The 15,085-nt window shown below is 46.6% G+C and overlaps 2 protein-coding genes across 7 annotated transcripts in view; both read right to left on the minus strand.

Annotated features, from left to right (window-relative positions):
• FBF1 (Fas binding factor 1) overlaps nt 1-9,178 on the minus strand; it is a 31,471-nt gene extending 22,293 nt beyond the window's left edge. For 2 of the 5 annotated variants that reach the window (XM_030827029.1, XM_030827025.1), the window contains exons 1-5: nt 7,906-8,091; nt 6,248-6,333; nt 5,668-5,695; nt 3,742-3,783; nt 1,103-1,196 (exon numbers count right to left, since the gene is read on the minus strand). In XM_030827029.1, coding sequence (XP_030682889.1) covers nt 1,103-1,196; nt 3,742-3,783; nt 5,668-5,695; nt 6,248-6,250 — 167 coding nt within the window. In that variant the 5' untranslated portion in view covers nt 6,251-6,333; nt 7,906-8,091. Of the gene's footprint in view, nt 1-1,102; nt 1,197-3,741; nt 3,784-5,667; nt 5,696-6,247; nt 6,334-7,683; nt 7,700-7,905; nt 8,092-9,090 lie in introns of those variants that run through there. The other 3 variants (XM_030827026.1, XM_030827027.1, XM_030827028.1) reach the window with 3 other exon arrangements.
• Nucleotides 9,179-9,559: 381 nt separating this feature from the next.
• Nucleotides 9,560-15,085, minus strand: part of ACOX1 (acyl-CoA oxidase 1) — a 37,749-nt gene continuing 32,223 nt past the window's right edge. The window contains exon 14 of one of the 2 annotated variants that reach the window (XM_003279097.4): nt 9,560-14,903. In XM_003279097.4, coding sequence (XP_003279145.1) covers nt 14,856-14,903 — 48 coding nt within the window. In that variant the 3' untranslated portion in view covers nt 9,560-14,855. The remainder of the gene's footprint in view (nt 14,904-15,085) is intronic. The other variant, XM_012512500.2, reaches the window with a different exon arrangement.

Below are 15,085 nucleotides of genomic sequence, written 5' to 3' on the forward strand. Positions count from 1 at the left end.
AGGGTATTCATTCTTATCTTAGAAGAACAAACACAATTTGAAAATCACTGATCTAGGCCAATCCTTTAATTCTGAGGATAAGAAAATTAGGGCTCAGAGAAGTTCAGAAACTGCCCAAGGTCATATCATAAGTAACAGATGGAGGATAGAAGCCAGGACTGCTGACCTCTTGTGCAGTTCTCTTTAACTTCCCCAGTCTCCGTCAATAAAACTAGGAGCTGGCCAGGTGCGGTGGTGCACACCTGTAATCCCAGCACTTTGGGAGGCCGAGGCGGGCGGATCATGAGGTCAGGAGATAGAGACCATCCTGGCTAACATGGTGAAACCCCATCTCTACTAATAACAAAGTAGCCAGACGTGGTGCTGTGTGCCTGTAATCCCAACTACGCAGGAGGCTGAGGCAGAACTGCTGGAACCTGGGAGGCAGAGGTTAGAGTGAGCCAATCATGCCACTGCACTCCAGCCTGGGTGACAGAGCCAGACTCCATCTCAAAAAAAGAGAAAAAATAAAAATAAATAAATAAACAAAACCAGGAGCTGAGGGAAGTGGGTGGAAATTAACTGACATTAGAAGTAAGCACGGCCAGGTGCGGGTGGCTCACACCTGTAATCCCAGCACTTTGGGAGACTGAGGCGGGTGGATCGCTTCAGCCCAGGAGTTCGAGACCAGCCTGGGCAATGTGGTAAAACTGTCTTCACTAAAAATACAAAAATTAGCCCGGTGGACTGGGCATGGTGCCTCACGCCTGTAATCCCAGCACTTTGGGAGGCCGAGGTGGGCGGATCACCTGAGGTCAGTTTGAGACCAGCCTGACCAATGTGGTGAAACTTCGTCCCTCCTAAAAATACAAAAATTAGCGGGCACCTGTAGTCCCAGCTACTCAGGAGGCTGAGACAGGAGAATTGCTTGAACCGGGGTGGCAGAGTTTGCAGTGAGCCGAGATCGTGCCACTGCACTCCAGCCTGGGCAACAGATATTCTCTAAAAAAAAAAAAAAAAAAAAAAAAGGCGAGCAAATGTGAAGTACAAAGTGGGGGGTGGAGGGGCAGAGAGCATTTAGACTGAAGTAGGTCATGGATACCCAGGCTGACCCTGCCCTTACTTTGTTCTAGCCTTTGAAGACGGGAACATCTGAGATACACCTGTGGTGTCTCGGGTATGTGAAGCTAGTTTAACAGGCTTCTCAGGTAGTGTCACTGGAAAAAAAGAAAAGAGAAAATGTGTCATTTAGCTAAAGGGACCTGGAGTCAAGATGCAAAGGCTGGCAAGCTCCCTTCCCAAGCTGTCTCTGTATTAGGAGGAAGAAATCTGGCCCCATAGGCAGGTCCCAATGTCACCCCTTGGAAAACCTGAATGGGAGAGAGGGTGGTACATTTCCAAGGAGGAAGTCAACCCTAAATGCCGAATACCAAATGAAGAGCCCAACCCAACCCAACCCAACCCAACTGCACCCCAAGGAAATGCATGACGAACAATTGCTTTTCCACAGCCCAAAACTGTAGGCTGGAATACATGGGCTGGAATACATTAGCCAGGCATGGTGGTGGTTGCCTGTAATCCCTCCCAGCTACTCAGTAGGCCGAGGCAGGAGAATCGCTTGAACCGGGAGGCAGAGATTGCAGCGAGCCGAGATTGCGCCACTGCACTCCAGCCTGGGTGACAGGAGCTTTGTGGGTTCTCTGGGGCCATGTAGGGGAAACCTAAGTCTCTCTGTCCCTGGTGAGCTTTACATGACCATGAAGCCAGGTTCCTTAATAGACCAACATGAACACAAATAATATGGATTAGCATTCAGAATCTACAAGGAACTCTTTTAACTCAATGATAAAAAGACAAGTAACCCAATTAAAAAGGGGCAAAGGATCTGAACAGACATTTCTCCAAAGATATACACATGGCCAATAAACACATGAAAAGATGCTGAACATCATTAGACATTAGGGAAATGCAGATCAAAACTACAATGAGATACCCACTTTACACCCTGTAGGATGGCAATAATCAAAAAGAAGGAAAATAAGTATTAGCAAGGATGTAGAGGAACTACAGCCATCTTACATTGTTGGTGGGATGTAAAACGGCACAGCTGCTATGGAAAAGCAGTCTCCTCAAAAAGTTAAACATACAGTTACTGTATGGTCCAGGAATTCCAAATGAACTGAAAACACATGTCTGCCCAAAAACTAGTACACAAACGTTCATAACAGCATTATTCATAACAGCCAAAATGTGGAAATATCTCAGATATCCATCAACTGATGAAGGGATAAACAAAATGTGATTTATCCACACAATGGAACATTATCTAGCCATAAAAAAGTTACAAAGTACTGATTCATGCTACAGTGTGGATAAACTTGGAAAATATTATGCTACATCAGAGAAGCTACGTGCGCTGGGCATAGTAGCTCACTCCTGTAATCCCAACACTTTGGGAGGCTGAGGCAGGTGTTTGAGGCTAGGAGTTCAAGATCAGCCTGGCCAACATGGCGAAAACCCATCTCTACTAAAAATACAAAAAGTAGCTGGTTGTGGTAGTGCATGCCTGTAGTCCCAGCTACTCGGGAAGCTGAGGCACGAGAATCGCTTGAACTTAGGAGGCAGAGGCAGAGCCGAGATGGCGCCACTGCACTCCAGCCTGGGTGACACAGTGAGACTCTGTCTCAAAAAAAAAACAAAAAAGCTAGATGTAAAGGTAAGATGCCGGCCGGGCGCGGTGACTCAACACCTATAATCCCAGCACTTTGGGAGGCCGAGATGGGCGGATCACCTGAGGTTGGGAGTTCGAGACCAGCCTGACCAACATGGAGAAACCCCTGTCTCTACTAAAAATACAAAATTAGCTGGGCGTGGTGGTGAGCGCCTGTAATCCCAGCTACTCAGGAGGCTGAGGCAGGAGAATTGCTTGAACCTGGGAGGCAGAGGTTGCGGTGAGCCGAGACTGCGCCATTGCACTCCAGCCTGGGCAACAAGAGCAAAACTCTGTCTCCAAAAAAAAAAAAAAAAAGGTAAGATGCTGTGTGATTTCATTTTATGTAAAGTGTCCAAAATAGGCAAATCCATAGAGACAGAGAGTAAATAATAAGTGGTTGCCTAAGTTTGGAGGAAGGAGAGAATGAAATTGACTACTAATAGGCATGAGGTTTCTTTAGTGGGTGATGGAAAATGTTCTGGAATTAGGTAGTGTTGATGGTTGTACAACTTTTGCATATTCAAAAACCACTGAGTTGTACACTTTACAGGAGTGGACTTTATGCTATATAAATTACATCTCAATTTCTTTTTTTTTTTTGAGACAGAGTCTCGCTCTGTCACACGGGCTGGAGCACAGTGACGCAACGTTGGCTCACTGCAACCTCCACCTCCTGGGTTCAAGTGATTCTCCTGCCTCAGCTTTCCAAGTAGCTGGGATTACAGGCGCCCACCACTACACCCAGTTAAATTTTTCTGTATTTTTAGTAGAGACAGGGTTTCACCATGTTGGTCAGGCTGGTCTTGAACTCCTGACCTCGTGATTGGCCCTCCTCGGCCTCCCAGAGTGCTGGGATTACAGGTGTGTATATCCCAATTTTTAAAAAAAGGCTGGGTGTAGTGGCTTATGCCTGTAATCCCAGCACTTTGGTTCAGGAGGTGGGAGGATCATTTCAGTCCAAAAGCTTGGGACCAGCCTGGGCAACATAGTAAGAAAAAAAAGCAACAGCAGCAGCCCAAATTAGGGGATTCTGGGCAAGGCACACTTACTATCATCCCCTGGAAGGTCACCAGGTAAATCATCAATGGAGCCTGGAACAGAAAAGGGACTGTCATGACTTCAGGAGGAAAGAAGAGTGGCCCTTATAAACATCAAGGCTTGAGACTCGCCAGAAGGCGTCAGAGCTTTCAGATGTTGGGACTTAGGCTTAGCTCTCCTTTCATTGGTCAAGAGATGTTTTATAAGTTTCTGGCAACAAGTCACAAAGCCTTGTTAAAACACCCTGAGGCAGAAATTTAAAATAACTATCTCAGGCTGGGCCCAGTGGCTCACACCTGCAATCCCAGCACTTTGGGAGGCTGAGGCGGGTGGATCACCTGAGGTCAGGAGTTCGTGACCAGCCTGACCAACATGGCAAAACCCCGTCTTTACTAAAAATACAAAAAAAATGGCCAGGCGCGGTGGCTCACACCTGCAATCCCAGAACTTTGGGAGGCCAAGGCGGGTGGATCACCTGAAGTCAGGAGTTTGAGACCAGCCTGGCTAACACAGTGAAACTCTGTCTCTACTAAAAATACAAAAAATTAGCCGGGTATGGTGGCATGTGCCTGTAGTCCCAGGTACTCGGGAGGCTGAGGCAGGAGAATCACTTGAACCCGGGTGGCGGAGTTTGTAGTGGGCCGAGATCACACCACTGCACTCCAGCCTGGGTGACAGAGTGACATGCCGTCTCAAAAAACAAGAAAAAAAAACCCAAAAAATTAGCTGGGCATGCTGGCACATGCCTGTAATCCCAGTTACTGGAGAGGCTGAGGCAGGAGAATTGCTTGAACCTGGGAGGCAGAGGTTGCAGTGAGCCGAGATCGTGCCACTGCACTCCAGCCTGGGCGACAGAGCGAGACTCCCTCTCAAAACAGAAACAAAAACAAAAACAAAAACAAAAACAAAACAAAAATTAGCCGGGCATGGTGACACATGCCTGTAATCCCAATTACTGGGGAGGCTGAAGCAGAATTGCTTGAAACTGGGAAGCAGAGGTTGCAGTGACCTGAGATCGTGCCATTGCACTCTACCCCGGGCAACAGAGCAAGACTCTGTCTTAAAAAAAACAAAAACAAAAACAAAAACTATCTCAAAGGATGATAGTGCAGATTTTCAGCAGAACCTATATTCCACCTGCCTACCATGACACACTGGCCAAAGATCAGTCTTCCAGACCCTGAACACAGCCCAGTGTGGCTCATTGGGAAGAGTGCCCAAGATTTCTAGGCACATGGAAGCTACTTTCAGACAAGTAGGCTCCTTGTACCCTTCTATCTAAGACCCCCCAGAACTGGTCTGGATGTCCTCATCAATGGCCACTTTCTGATGGAGGCATGTATGAATATCGAATTCGTTTCCCCCCACCAGCTTTCCCACCCTGAATCCCAACCACATATTTCTGGATACAGAGCCCAAGGAGAAGGATTTTTTCCAAAACCTCGTATCTTATTTATGTCTGAACTTCTCTGAGGACCAGTGAGGCAGCATAAGGAAGACCAAGGCTGCCTACGGAATAATGGGAAGAACAGCAAGACTCTGATCAAAAACATTTTTTTTTTTAAGACGGAGTCTCGCTCTGTCACCCAGGCTGGAGCGCAGTGGCGCGATCTCGGCCCACTGCAAGCTCCGCCTCCTGGGTTCACGCCATTCTCCTGCCTCAGCCTCCTGAGTAGCTGGGACTACAGGTGCCCGCCACCACGCTGATTTTTTGTATTTTTAGCAGAGACGGGGTTTCATCGTGTTAGCCAGGATGGTCTCGATCTCCTGACCTCATGATCCACCCACCTCGGCCTCCCAAAGTGTTGGGATTACAGGCATCAGCCACTGTGCCCGGCCCAAAAACATTTAAATAAACACACGTCTCATCGTTCCAGGACCAATGGGGGAAAAGATACATATTTGGCTTAAGAGTAATGTTCCATCTCTCCACTCACCTTTCCATCCCTTCTTGGTTTTTGGCGCCTAAAATGGGAAAAACAAATCACATCAAGAAAAACCAAACAGTGAACACAGGTGGAAATTGGCAATGCAGAATGAATTGCGTTGCCTTTTGCCAAGTAACCAGAGGCAAGAGCACCAATAGCATTTAGAGATGTAAGTCCTTTATGCGTTCCTATAGTTTCTGAGAACGGACTCATTCAGAGCCTGGAAACAGCCCCACTAACCAGCGATGGGTGCCAATGGGTGGGCAGGTCACTCCTTTCCCAGACACGACATGCAAACCCTCCCAGCTGAGATGTCATGTGACTAGAAATGTCTTCTATTCCGTGCCCCTGATTCCTTAATACCAGTGACAGACACTTAAAAACACTTCCAGCTGGACACTCGGTCTCAGAAGAAACCTTGGTCGTCGAAAGTTTGGTATCAATGCCACCTCCCGTCACTCTTCTCCAGAGTCTCCATCCTGTTCCTTGCCGCCCAGCCCCCAGAGTGTTGCATGCAGTCAAGATCTTTGGGGATGCAGGATGGGAGGCATGTTCGCTTTCCATGCATCTTACTCTGAACTCTGCCTACCATCTCACGGCTCTTGGGGGTGCTTGCAGCTCCTTCACAGCACTGGCCATCTCATTTGGATTCTGCCCACATCAGGCTCATACTCCCTAATGAAGAAAATTAAAGTGGTTGCTTAAAAATGATATAGCTTTGGCTGGGCGCCGTGGCTCACGCCTGTAATCCCAGCACTTTCAGAGGCCAAGGCGGGGGGATCACCTGAGGTCAGGAGTTCAAGACCAGGCTGGCCAACATGGTGAAACCCCGTCTCTACTAAAAACACAAAAATTAGTTGGGTGTGGTGGTGTACATCTCCAGCTACTCAGGAGGCTGAGGCAAGAGACTCGTTTGAACCTGGGAGGTGGAAGCTGCAGTGAGCCAAGACCGTGCCACTGCACTCCAACCTAGGTGACAGAGTGAGACTCCATCTCAAAAAAAAAAAAAAAAAGGAGACTGGGCGCAGTGGCTCATGCCTGTAATCCCAAAACTTTCTGGGAGGCCAAGGCAGGTGGACCACCTGAGGTCAGGAGTTCGTGACCGGCTTGGCCAACATGGTAAAACCCCGTCTCTACTAAAAAATACAAAAAATTAGCTGGATGTGGTGGCAGGCACCTGTAATCCCAGCTACTCGGCAGGCTGAGGTAGGAGAATCGCTTGAACCCGTTAGACGGAGGTTGCAGTGAGCTGAGATCATGCTATGCATTCTAGCCTGGGCAACAGAGCAAGACTCCATCTCAAAAAAAAAAAAAAAAAGATGCAGGTTTAACAGCATGAATCCAAGGCTTATCAAAGTTCTCTCACGGCCCATTCAAGAGATAAAGCCCATTTCCATAAATTAAAAATTCCTTATAGGGGATGCACTTCAGAAGAGCAAGTACTCTCAGGCTGGGCGCGGTGGCTCACACCTGTTATCCCAGCACTTTGGGAGGCTGAGGTGGGCAGATCACTTGAGGTCAGGAGTTCAAGACCAGCCTGACCAACATGGTGAAACGCTGTCTCTACTAAAAATACAAAAATTAGCTGGGCATGGTGGCATATGCCTGTAATCTCAGCTACTCAGGAGGCTGAGGCAGGAGACTAGCCTGAACCTAGGAGGAGAAGGTTGCAGTAAGCCAAGATCGCCCTACTGCACTCCAGCCTGGGCAACATGTGAGACTCTGTCTCAAAAAAAAAAAAAAAAAAGTGCTCTGGATAACTTAATGGGCTTTCTGAGGCTTTGAGATTACTTGAAAAAAGGGCAGTGGCCATCATCCCTTACCCTGAAAGCCGATGTGGCAATTGGCAAGTACTCATTTTAGAAAGGAGGTGGGTGCCTGGCACCAAGGCTGAAACCCTTTCCCAGGCAACACCCATGACTACTTTCTAGGCAGCATTTAGCAAAAAAGCAGGTATGAACTCTGGTTACTCTTTGATATTCTTTTTCTTTTTTAATTTTTTTTTTTTAAGAGACGGGGTTTCACCGTGTTACTCAGGTTGGTATTGAACTCGGGGGCTCAAGCAATCCTCCTGCGTTGGTCTTCCAAAGTGCTGGGATTACAGGTGTGAGCCACCACATCCAGCAACACGATTTTCACTGACAGTGGAAATATTTCTTTACATAGGCAGTAAATCTAACCCATTGAGAACAGTTTTCCTTGGAATTAGCTCTCTCCCTCCCCCTCCTCCACTTTACCAAAACCCACCTACAGGATGTCCTGGAAGAAAGGAGTCAGAGGGGTCCTCTCTATGTCCCAGGTGTTGGCCTGTCCTGTTATTGGAATGCAAGGGTTATCTGGGCTTACCTACAGAGCCCACCCTGAATACATGTGTTTTCTTTTCTTTTTTTCGACAGAGTCTTGCTCTGTTGCCCAGGCTGGATTGCAGTGGTACGATCTTGGCTCACCACAACCTCAGCCTCCTGGGTTCAAGTGAATCTCCTGCCTCAGTCTCCCGAGTAGCTGGGAATACAGGCACGTGCCACCATGCCCAGTTAATTTTTGTATTTTTAGTAGAGATGGGGTTTCACTGTTGGCCAGGCTGGTCTCGAACTCCTGACCTCGCGATCTGCCGGCCTCGGCCTCCCAAAGTGCTAGGATTACAGGTGTGAGCCAACACGCCTGGCCTTCTTTCTTTTTTTTTTTTCCAGACAGGGTCTCAGTCTGTTGCCCAGGCTGGAGTGCAGTGGCACGATCACAACTCTCACAGCTCACTGCAGCCTCGACCTCCTTGGGCTCAGGCGATCCTCCAATCTCAGCCTCCCTAGCAGCTGGGACCACAGGCACACGCCACCATGTCTGGCAAATTTTAAAACTTTTTTGTAGAGACAGGGTCTCCCTATGTTGCCCAGGGTCGTCCCAAACGCCTTGGCCTCCCAAAGTGTTGGGATTACGGGCGTGAGCCACCGTGCCCGGCCTTGTGTTTCTTTTTCTCTGCAATGGCGACTTCACGACCTACAAGTCCAAATGTGTCCCATAACACATCAAGGAACTTCTGGCATCTCCCATCGATCCTGTAGGGGCTTCTCAGACTATGGGGATTTTCTAGGCGTGTCTGCCAAGGCCAAAGGTCTACAGAGCAACCCCGTCCCCACATGTATTCAGCTGACTCCATGCCAGGCGTTTTACGGATCCCCAGACCACCTCTAAGCAAGACCCCTAACCGGAGTCGCCCCTCAGTCCCGAGACTCCGCGACCCTCAATGCGTCACCCTTCTGAGCGCCCGGCCTATCTGGCCCCCGAGCGCAGCCGGTAACGCTCTCAGCCCCGAAGCCTCCCGTTACGCGCCGTGCCCCCGGAGGTGCGGCCGATGGGACCAGCGCCGGCCCTGGCTCCCTTCGGGTCGCCCAGCCTGGCCAGGCCTGGCCTCCAGCTTCCAGCCGCTGCCGTTACCCTCAACCGTCCGGCCTCAGGCGGAAAGGCGGGCGCGAGGCATCCTGGGAGTCGCAGTCGGCGGTCTGCTCACCCGCCCGCACCGAGGAGGCGGGGACGCCGTGAGGAACTACAGGGAGCCGCGCGCGGCCGTTGGCGGGGCGGGGCTTCTGCCGGCGGCGAGCCCGTTGCCAGGAGCTGCCCCAACGCCTCTCCGGGAAGAGGGCGCCAGGCTCCAAGGCCCTCTTGGGAACTGCCGGGACGCTTAAAAGTTCCTCCTGCCCACTTCTGAGGGCTGACACGTGGCCGGCGCGGAGGCGTGAGAAATGTGTTGATATTGGGAGGTTGACGGGTGAATCCACAAATTCACCCGTGTTTATTCCACACCCCAAAGCTTGCGGGAAGTGACTGACCGGTTTAATGATCCAATCAAAGCTGTATAGCCAGAATGTAACCTAATACTGTCGCCCCACAAAAGGATTAAGTCACATTTTTTCTAGTATATGCTAATTATGAATTTTATTAAGGTTTATTCAATGTCACAGAGGAAAGAACGGTTTGTAGTTTGGCTTACCCGCAGTGCTGGTAGGTCACAGCTGTCCAACCACGATCCATTCACATGCTCTGGCCCCGTGCCCCTCGTCCTCCCACCCCTACCCCCACAGGACACCATTAAGCCAGGGCTAGGTAACAACATATGCTAAATGCATCTTCTCAGGTATGAACCAAACTCAAGCCACAACGGCAAAGGGGGAAAAAGGTAGCAAAGTAATTATGTGCTCCCAAGACATACAGTCATTTAGTTGAATCCTTAACAAATGGAAATAAAAAGGCATTTATCAAGTGTAGTCCGCAGTCTGAATGTGGAAGGTGGAAGATCACACATTTACTAAGAAACACTCAAGACATATTTTGGTTCAGAATTCTAAAAAATCCCCAATTTTCCATAATCTTCCCAAGACAACCAATGACCCACTTAAAAAATTTAAGGCAAAAACACCCTTGAATCTAGGAATGTGCATACAGCTAACATCTGGTAACTCTAACAATGTTCCTTATATGTTTCTGTGTTTACTATCATGGACCATAGGAAGAAGTACTGGAAAATTTAGTACAGTTAAAAGCAAAACACTGGCCAGGCACGGTGGCTCACGCCTGTAATCCCAGCACTTTGGGAGGCCGAGGTGGGTGGATCACGAGGTCAGGAGTTCAAGACCAGCCTGGCCAACTTGGTGAAACCCCGTCTCTACTAAAAATACAAAAAAATTAGACGGGCATGGCGGCAGGCGCCGTAATCCCAGCTACTCAGGAGGCTGAGGCAGAGAATTGCTTGAACCCGGGAGGCGGAGGTTGCAGTGAGCCAAGATTTCGCCACTGCCCTCTAGCCTGGGTGAAAGAGCAAGACAGCATCTCAAAAAAAAAACAAAAAACAAACAAAAAAAAAAAGCAAAACCCCACCATCAGTATTTTAAAACAAAAAGTCATTTTAGTCATTTACAGTGTGACTTGTTCTAATCCTCCAAGAATGGAGTAGTAAATAAACAGCAGAAATGACTTCCCTGCATTATTTCATGAAAATGATCAAAACCTTTATCTAAGTCAGAACATCAACAAGACTCTTGGCTTCAGGTCATCAATTTCCTGACACTCCTCCTCTCTCTAGCTGTAGTAGCAGCTACTGCTTGAAGACAACCTGTATATCCCAGGCATACCCTCTACACGTATAAAAAGATGTGCAGGTGTTACCACCTACACCTAATTCACTTCCTTTCTAATAAGATAGATGGAATAACTCGGAAAAGGGAGAGAGGAGGGATTTTGAGCCGCAGTTGTCTAAAGAATTATTGATTCACAGGGATCTCCAAGATTATGCATTTGAAGAGTTTTATTTCTCCACCCAAAGCCCTGCAGTGAAGAAAATCCAAGAATTAAGATGTAACATGCTGGGCGAGGTGGCTTGTGGCTTATGCCTGTAATCCCAGCACTTTGGGAGGTGTGGGGGGAGTGGGGGTGCCGATCACCTGGCCAACATGGTGAAACCCCATCTCTGCTCAAAATACAAAAATTAGCCGAGCATGATGGCAGGTGCCTGTAATCCCAGCTACTCAGGAGGCTGAGGTGGGAGAATTGCTCGAACCCGGGAGGTGAAGATTGCAGTGAAGTCGAGATCGCACCATTGCATTCCCGCCTGGGCGAGAGCAAGACTCTGTCTCAAAAAAAAAAAAAAGTAACATGTTGGCCCAGCACAGTAGCTCACTCCTGTAATCCCAACCCTTTGGGAGGCCTGAGGTAGGAGGATCACCTGAGGCTAGGAGTTCATGACGGGCCCAAGGCAACGTAGCCATACCCTATCTCCAAAAATAAAAAAAATTAAAAAATTAGCCAGGTGTGGTGGTGTGCACCAGTAATCCCAGCTTCTCAGAGGAGGCCAAGGCAGGAGGATCACTTGAGCCCAAGAGTTGGTGGCCAAAGTGTGCTACAATCACACCACTGCATTCCAGCCTGGGTGAGAGTGAAACCCTCTTGGGGTGGAAAAAAAAGATCTAACATGTTAACTTTAGGAACTATAAAATGCCTTCAGGTGTATGTGATCTGAAATTACAAGTGGTGACTTCTCAGAAAGCATATGAACACAGTGAATGTCATAATGTTCTGAAGATAAGCTGATATTCACTACTAAATCTATCTAAAGAACATGAGGGCCCCAAAGGCTGTGTCATCAACTCTGCTTTGAGGTCACTAATTTTTAAATACAGAGCATAAAGTAGAACTCCAAACACTTGGGCAAGAAGAATCCATTGCAAATAGCCAACATATTTCTATTAAACCTCACATTTTCAATTTTGTATTTGGTTGAGAGTACTTTTTTAAAAAAAGGCTTAAATCAATATTATCTAACACACACACAAAAAATCTAATTAATTCTACTCACTCTGGGCCAGGTGCTGTGGTTCACACCTATAATCTCAGCACTTTGGGAGGCTGAGGCGAAATGATCGCTTGAGCCCAGGAGTCTGAGACCAGCCTGGGCAACATGGCAAAACCCCGTCTCTACAAAAAAAATAGAACAAATTATCCGGGCGTGGCAGCACATGCCTGTGGTCCCAGCTACTCAGGAGACTGAGGAGGGAGGACCATTTGAACCCGGGAGGCCCATTTGAACCCGGGAGGCAGAGGTCACAGTGAGCCAAGATCCCACCACTGTACTCCAGTCTGGGTGACAGAGTGATACCCTGTCTCAAAAGATAAAAATAAAATTCTTAGTAATTTTGGAGAAGACAAGGTGAAAACGTATCTTTGTATTTGTGAAAATGGCTCACAAAATTTTGAATCCAACAGACCCAAACTTGTCAGTGGCAGTCTAGTGTGGTAGAGAGAACAAACTGGACTTGCCACTTCCTTTAAGGTACAGCCAACAAATGTGTACCAAGTACTTCCAAGGACTCCTAAAGTGACTGGAGCCACTCACAACTATTGCTACAACTGCAGTAATTACAGCTGATTTACAGCTGTCCACTCAGGCAGGTATCACTCCTTCCTTTTTTGTTCTTAGTGTTCCCTAAATCTAATAAACCTCTATTCTAAATTTCTTCATAATTTAAACCTATGTTTAATTGTGTGGCATATTTTTTCTCTCTTAATAGTACAAATCAGTGAGGTTTACTATATCTTTATTCTTGATTATATTGAATAAAGTTCAAGACAGAACATTCCAATATTTATAAAAATGGCATCAAATGTCAGATTTAGATTTTATTTTATTTTTTTTGAGACGGAGTCTCGCTCAACCGCCCAGGCTGGAGTGTAGTGGCACCATCTTGGGCTCACTGCAACTTCTACCCCCCAGGTTCAAGTGATTCTCCTGCCTCAGCCTCCCGAGTAGCTGGGACTACAGGCACGCACCACCACCATGCCCAGCTAATTTTTGTATTTTTTTCAGTAGAGATGGGGTTTCACCATGTTGGCCAGGATGGTCCCAAACTCCTGACCTCAGGTGATCCACCCGCCTCGGACTCCCAAAGTGCTTGGATTACAGGCGTGAGCCACCGTGCCCGGCCCCAGATTTAGATTTTAAATAAAACTTGAGGTACTGGGTCAAAGGGGGCTCTGCAGGTCAATGATCTCCTCAAACCTGCAAAGACATCCCATCTATGCAACTGGATTGGGGGGTGTCATTCCAAACACCCTCAGATTCTGCCCAGATATTCATCTGTGAACAAGGTATTTCAACAATGATTTTGAAACAATTCTACATCTAGCAGGTCAGTTTATCATTTTCCAGAATCTGAACTACTGTCAAGATAGACTCAAGTGAGATTAGCACAGGGTTAATCTTCAATCTTAACACAATTATCAATTAGTTCTCCCAGTGGAAAGATTAAGGCTTTTGTCAACATGTAGCATTTCTGCTGTAACCTAAAAGTCTCATATTACCAGTTCCCCAGGATAGACAGATATTATGTCAGGTCCCAAGACAGGAATTATGTTTCCATGGAATTAAGCCATATTCTCAGGACTGATTCTAGAACAGCTGGTTTCATGGGGCATATGGTGTAGATTTAAAAAAAAAAAAAAAAAACAAAAAACCCAAAGTGACTTACATTGACTTTAAGAAAAAATTAATTAAGATATATTTAACCTTTAAATATAGAATGATTGTGTAAATTAGATTCCAACTGAAAGGACAATTTGCGATTCAGAGAAAGCTCCTAGAAATAGACTGAAAACAAAGCCATACATATAGTAAGAAATACAACCTATGGAACTTCCATTTTTCTAACTATAGCTTTTCGTTTTTGTTTTTTCCCAGCTGTTAAAAAAAAAAAAAAAACTCACAGTTTCAATGATTATATTTTCTGAACCAAAAAACAGAACACATGGTTCGTGTCAAAGGGTTTTTCTGTGCTACGTCTGGGAGTGAGGTGACCTAAGTGACATTTTTTTTAATGCCAAATACAGTAACCTCCAAGCTTTTAATGGCTTATGCCAAGACGACAGAATATGTGAAATCTGATTGTCCCAGAGTTACACTCTGCACTCCAAAGTTACAACAGTGCCACAGCTGAGAGGTCTCCCTATACTTCCTACTACTGTGACAATTTAGCGATCCTTCAAATGGAAACTTCCTAATCACACGAGACAATGGTCGTACAGTAGGCCCGTGCGGAATAAGTTCCCTCGTTGGAAAAATGCTAGCATGAATAGTTTGATAAACGCAATCCATCAGCAAAGGAGAGCAAGCAGGCAGAGACTGTGCCAAGCAGAAACTCATTCGCATCAAGTTTTCCAGTAAGTGTCCTTCCCCCAGTCCCTTTTCTTCAATCCTGCTTTTAAGCCAGGCCCCAGGGTAAGTGGTAGAACACCGAGCAGGAAAGCTTGCAAGGGTTCTACACCACTTCAAAAATACCTTTGCTTAAAAACACTTATATAGCCAGTGATTAGCAATTAAAATGTGAAAATAATCAACTACTTAGTAGTTAAATTCTGCTAATTATCAAAAGTCATAGTCTACTAGGATCAGCAGCATTACAAAAGGAAGTCATATCGCATTTCTTAAGCTTTTTCTGAATGGTTTAACAGGTCTCTTTCAGTGTTAATTCCCCTTAAAACATCTGCTTTTTTTTCATTTAATCTCTGAAATCTGTTCATTTTTTTTCCCTCCATTTATAAAAAGGGGTCAATTTATCATTTGATCTATAGCTATTTGAATTCGAAAAAGATTCCACACAGATATGAGTTGCACACAGGCGCTTTCTGGAGCAGATTAAACTTGTCCTTGTGACACTTCAGAGCTTGGACTGCAGTGACTTCAGGTGCTTGTAAGATTCGTGGACCTGTGGGGAAAGGAGAGAGAAGAACTACTACTAAAGAGTTTACCATGTTAAATAGTATACTTTTTTTTTTTTTTTTGAGACTGAGTCCTGCTCTGCTGCCCAGGCTGGAGTGCAGTGGCACAATCTAGGCTCACTACAGCCTCTGCCTCCCAGACTCCAGCGATCTTCCCACCTCAGCCTCC

Source organism: Nomascus leucogenys, chromosome 14 (genome assembly GCF_006542625.1).
Source record: "Nomascus leucogenys isolate Asia chromosome 14, Asia_NLE_v1, whole genome shotgun sequence".
Taxonomy (NCBI): Eukaryota; Metazoa; Chordata; class Mammalia; order Primates; family Hylobatidae; genus Nomascus; species Nomascus leucogenys.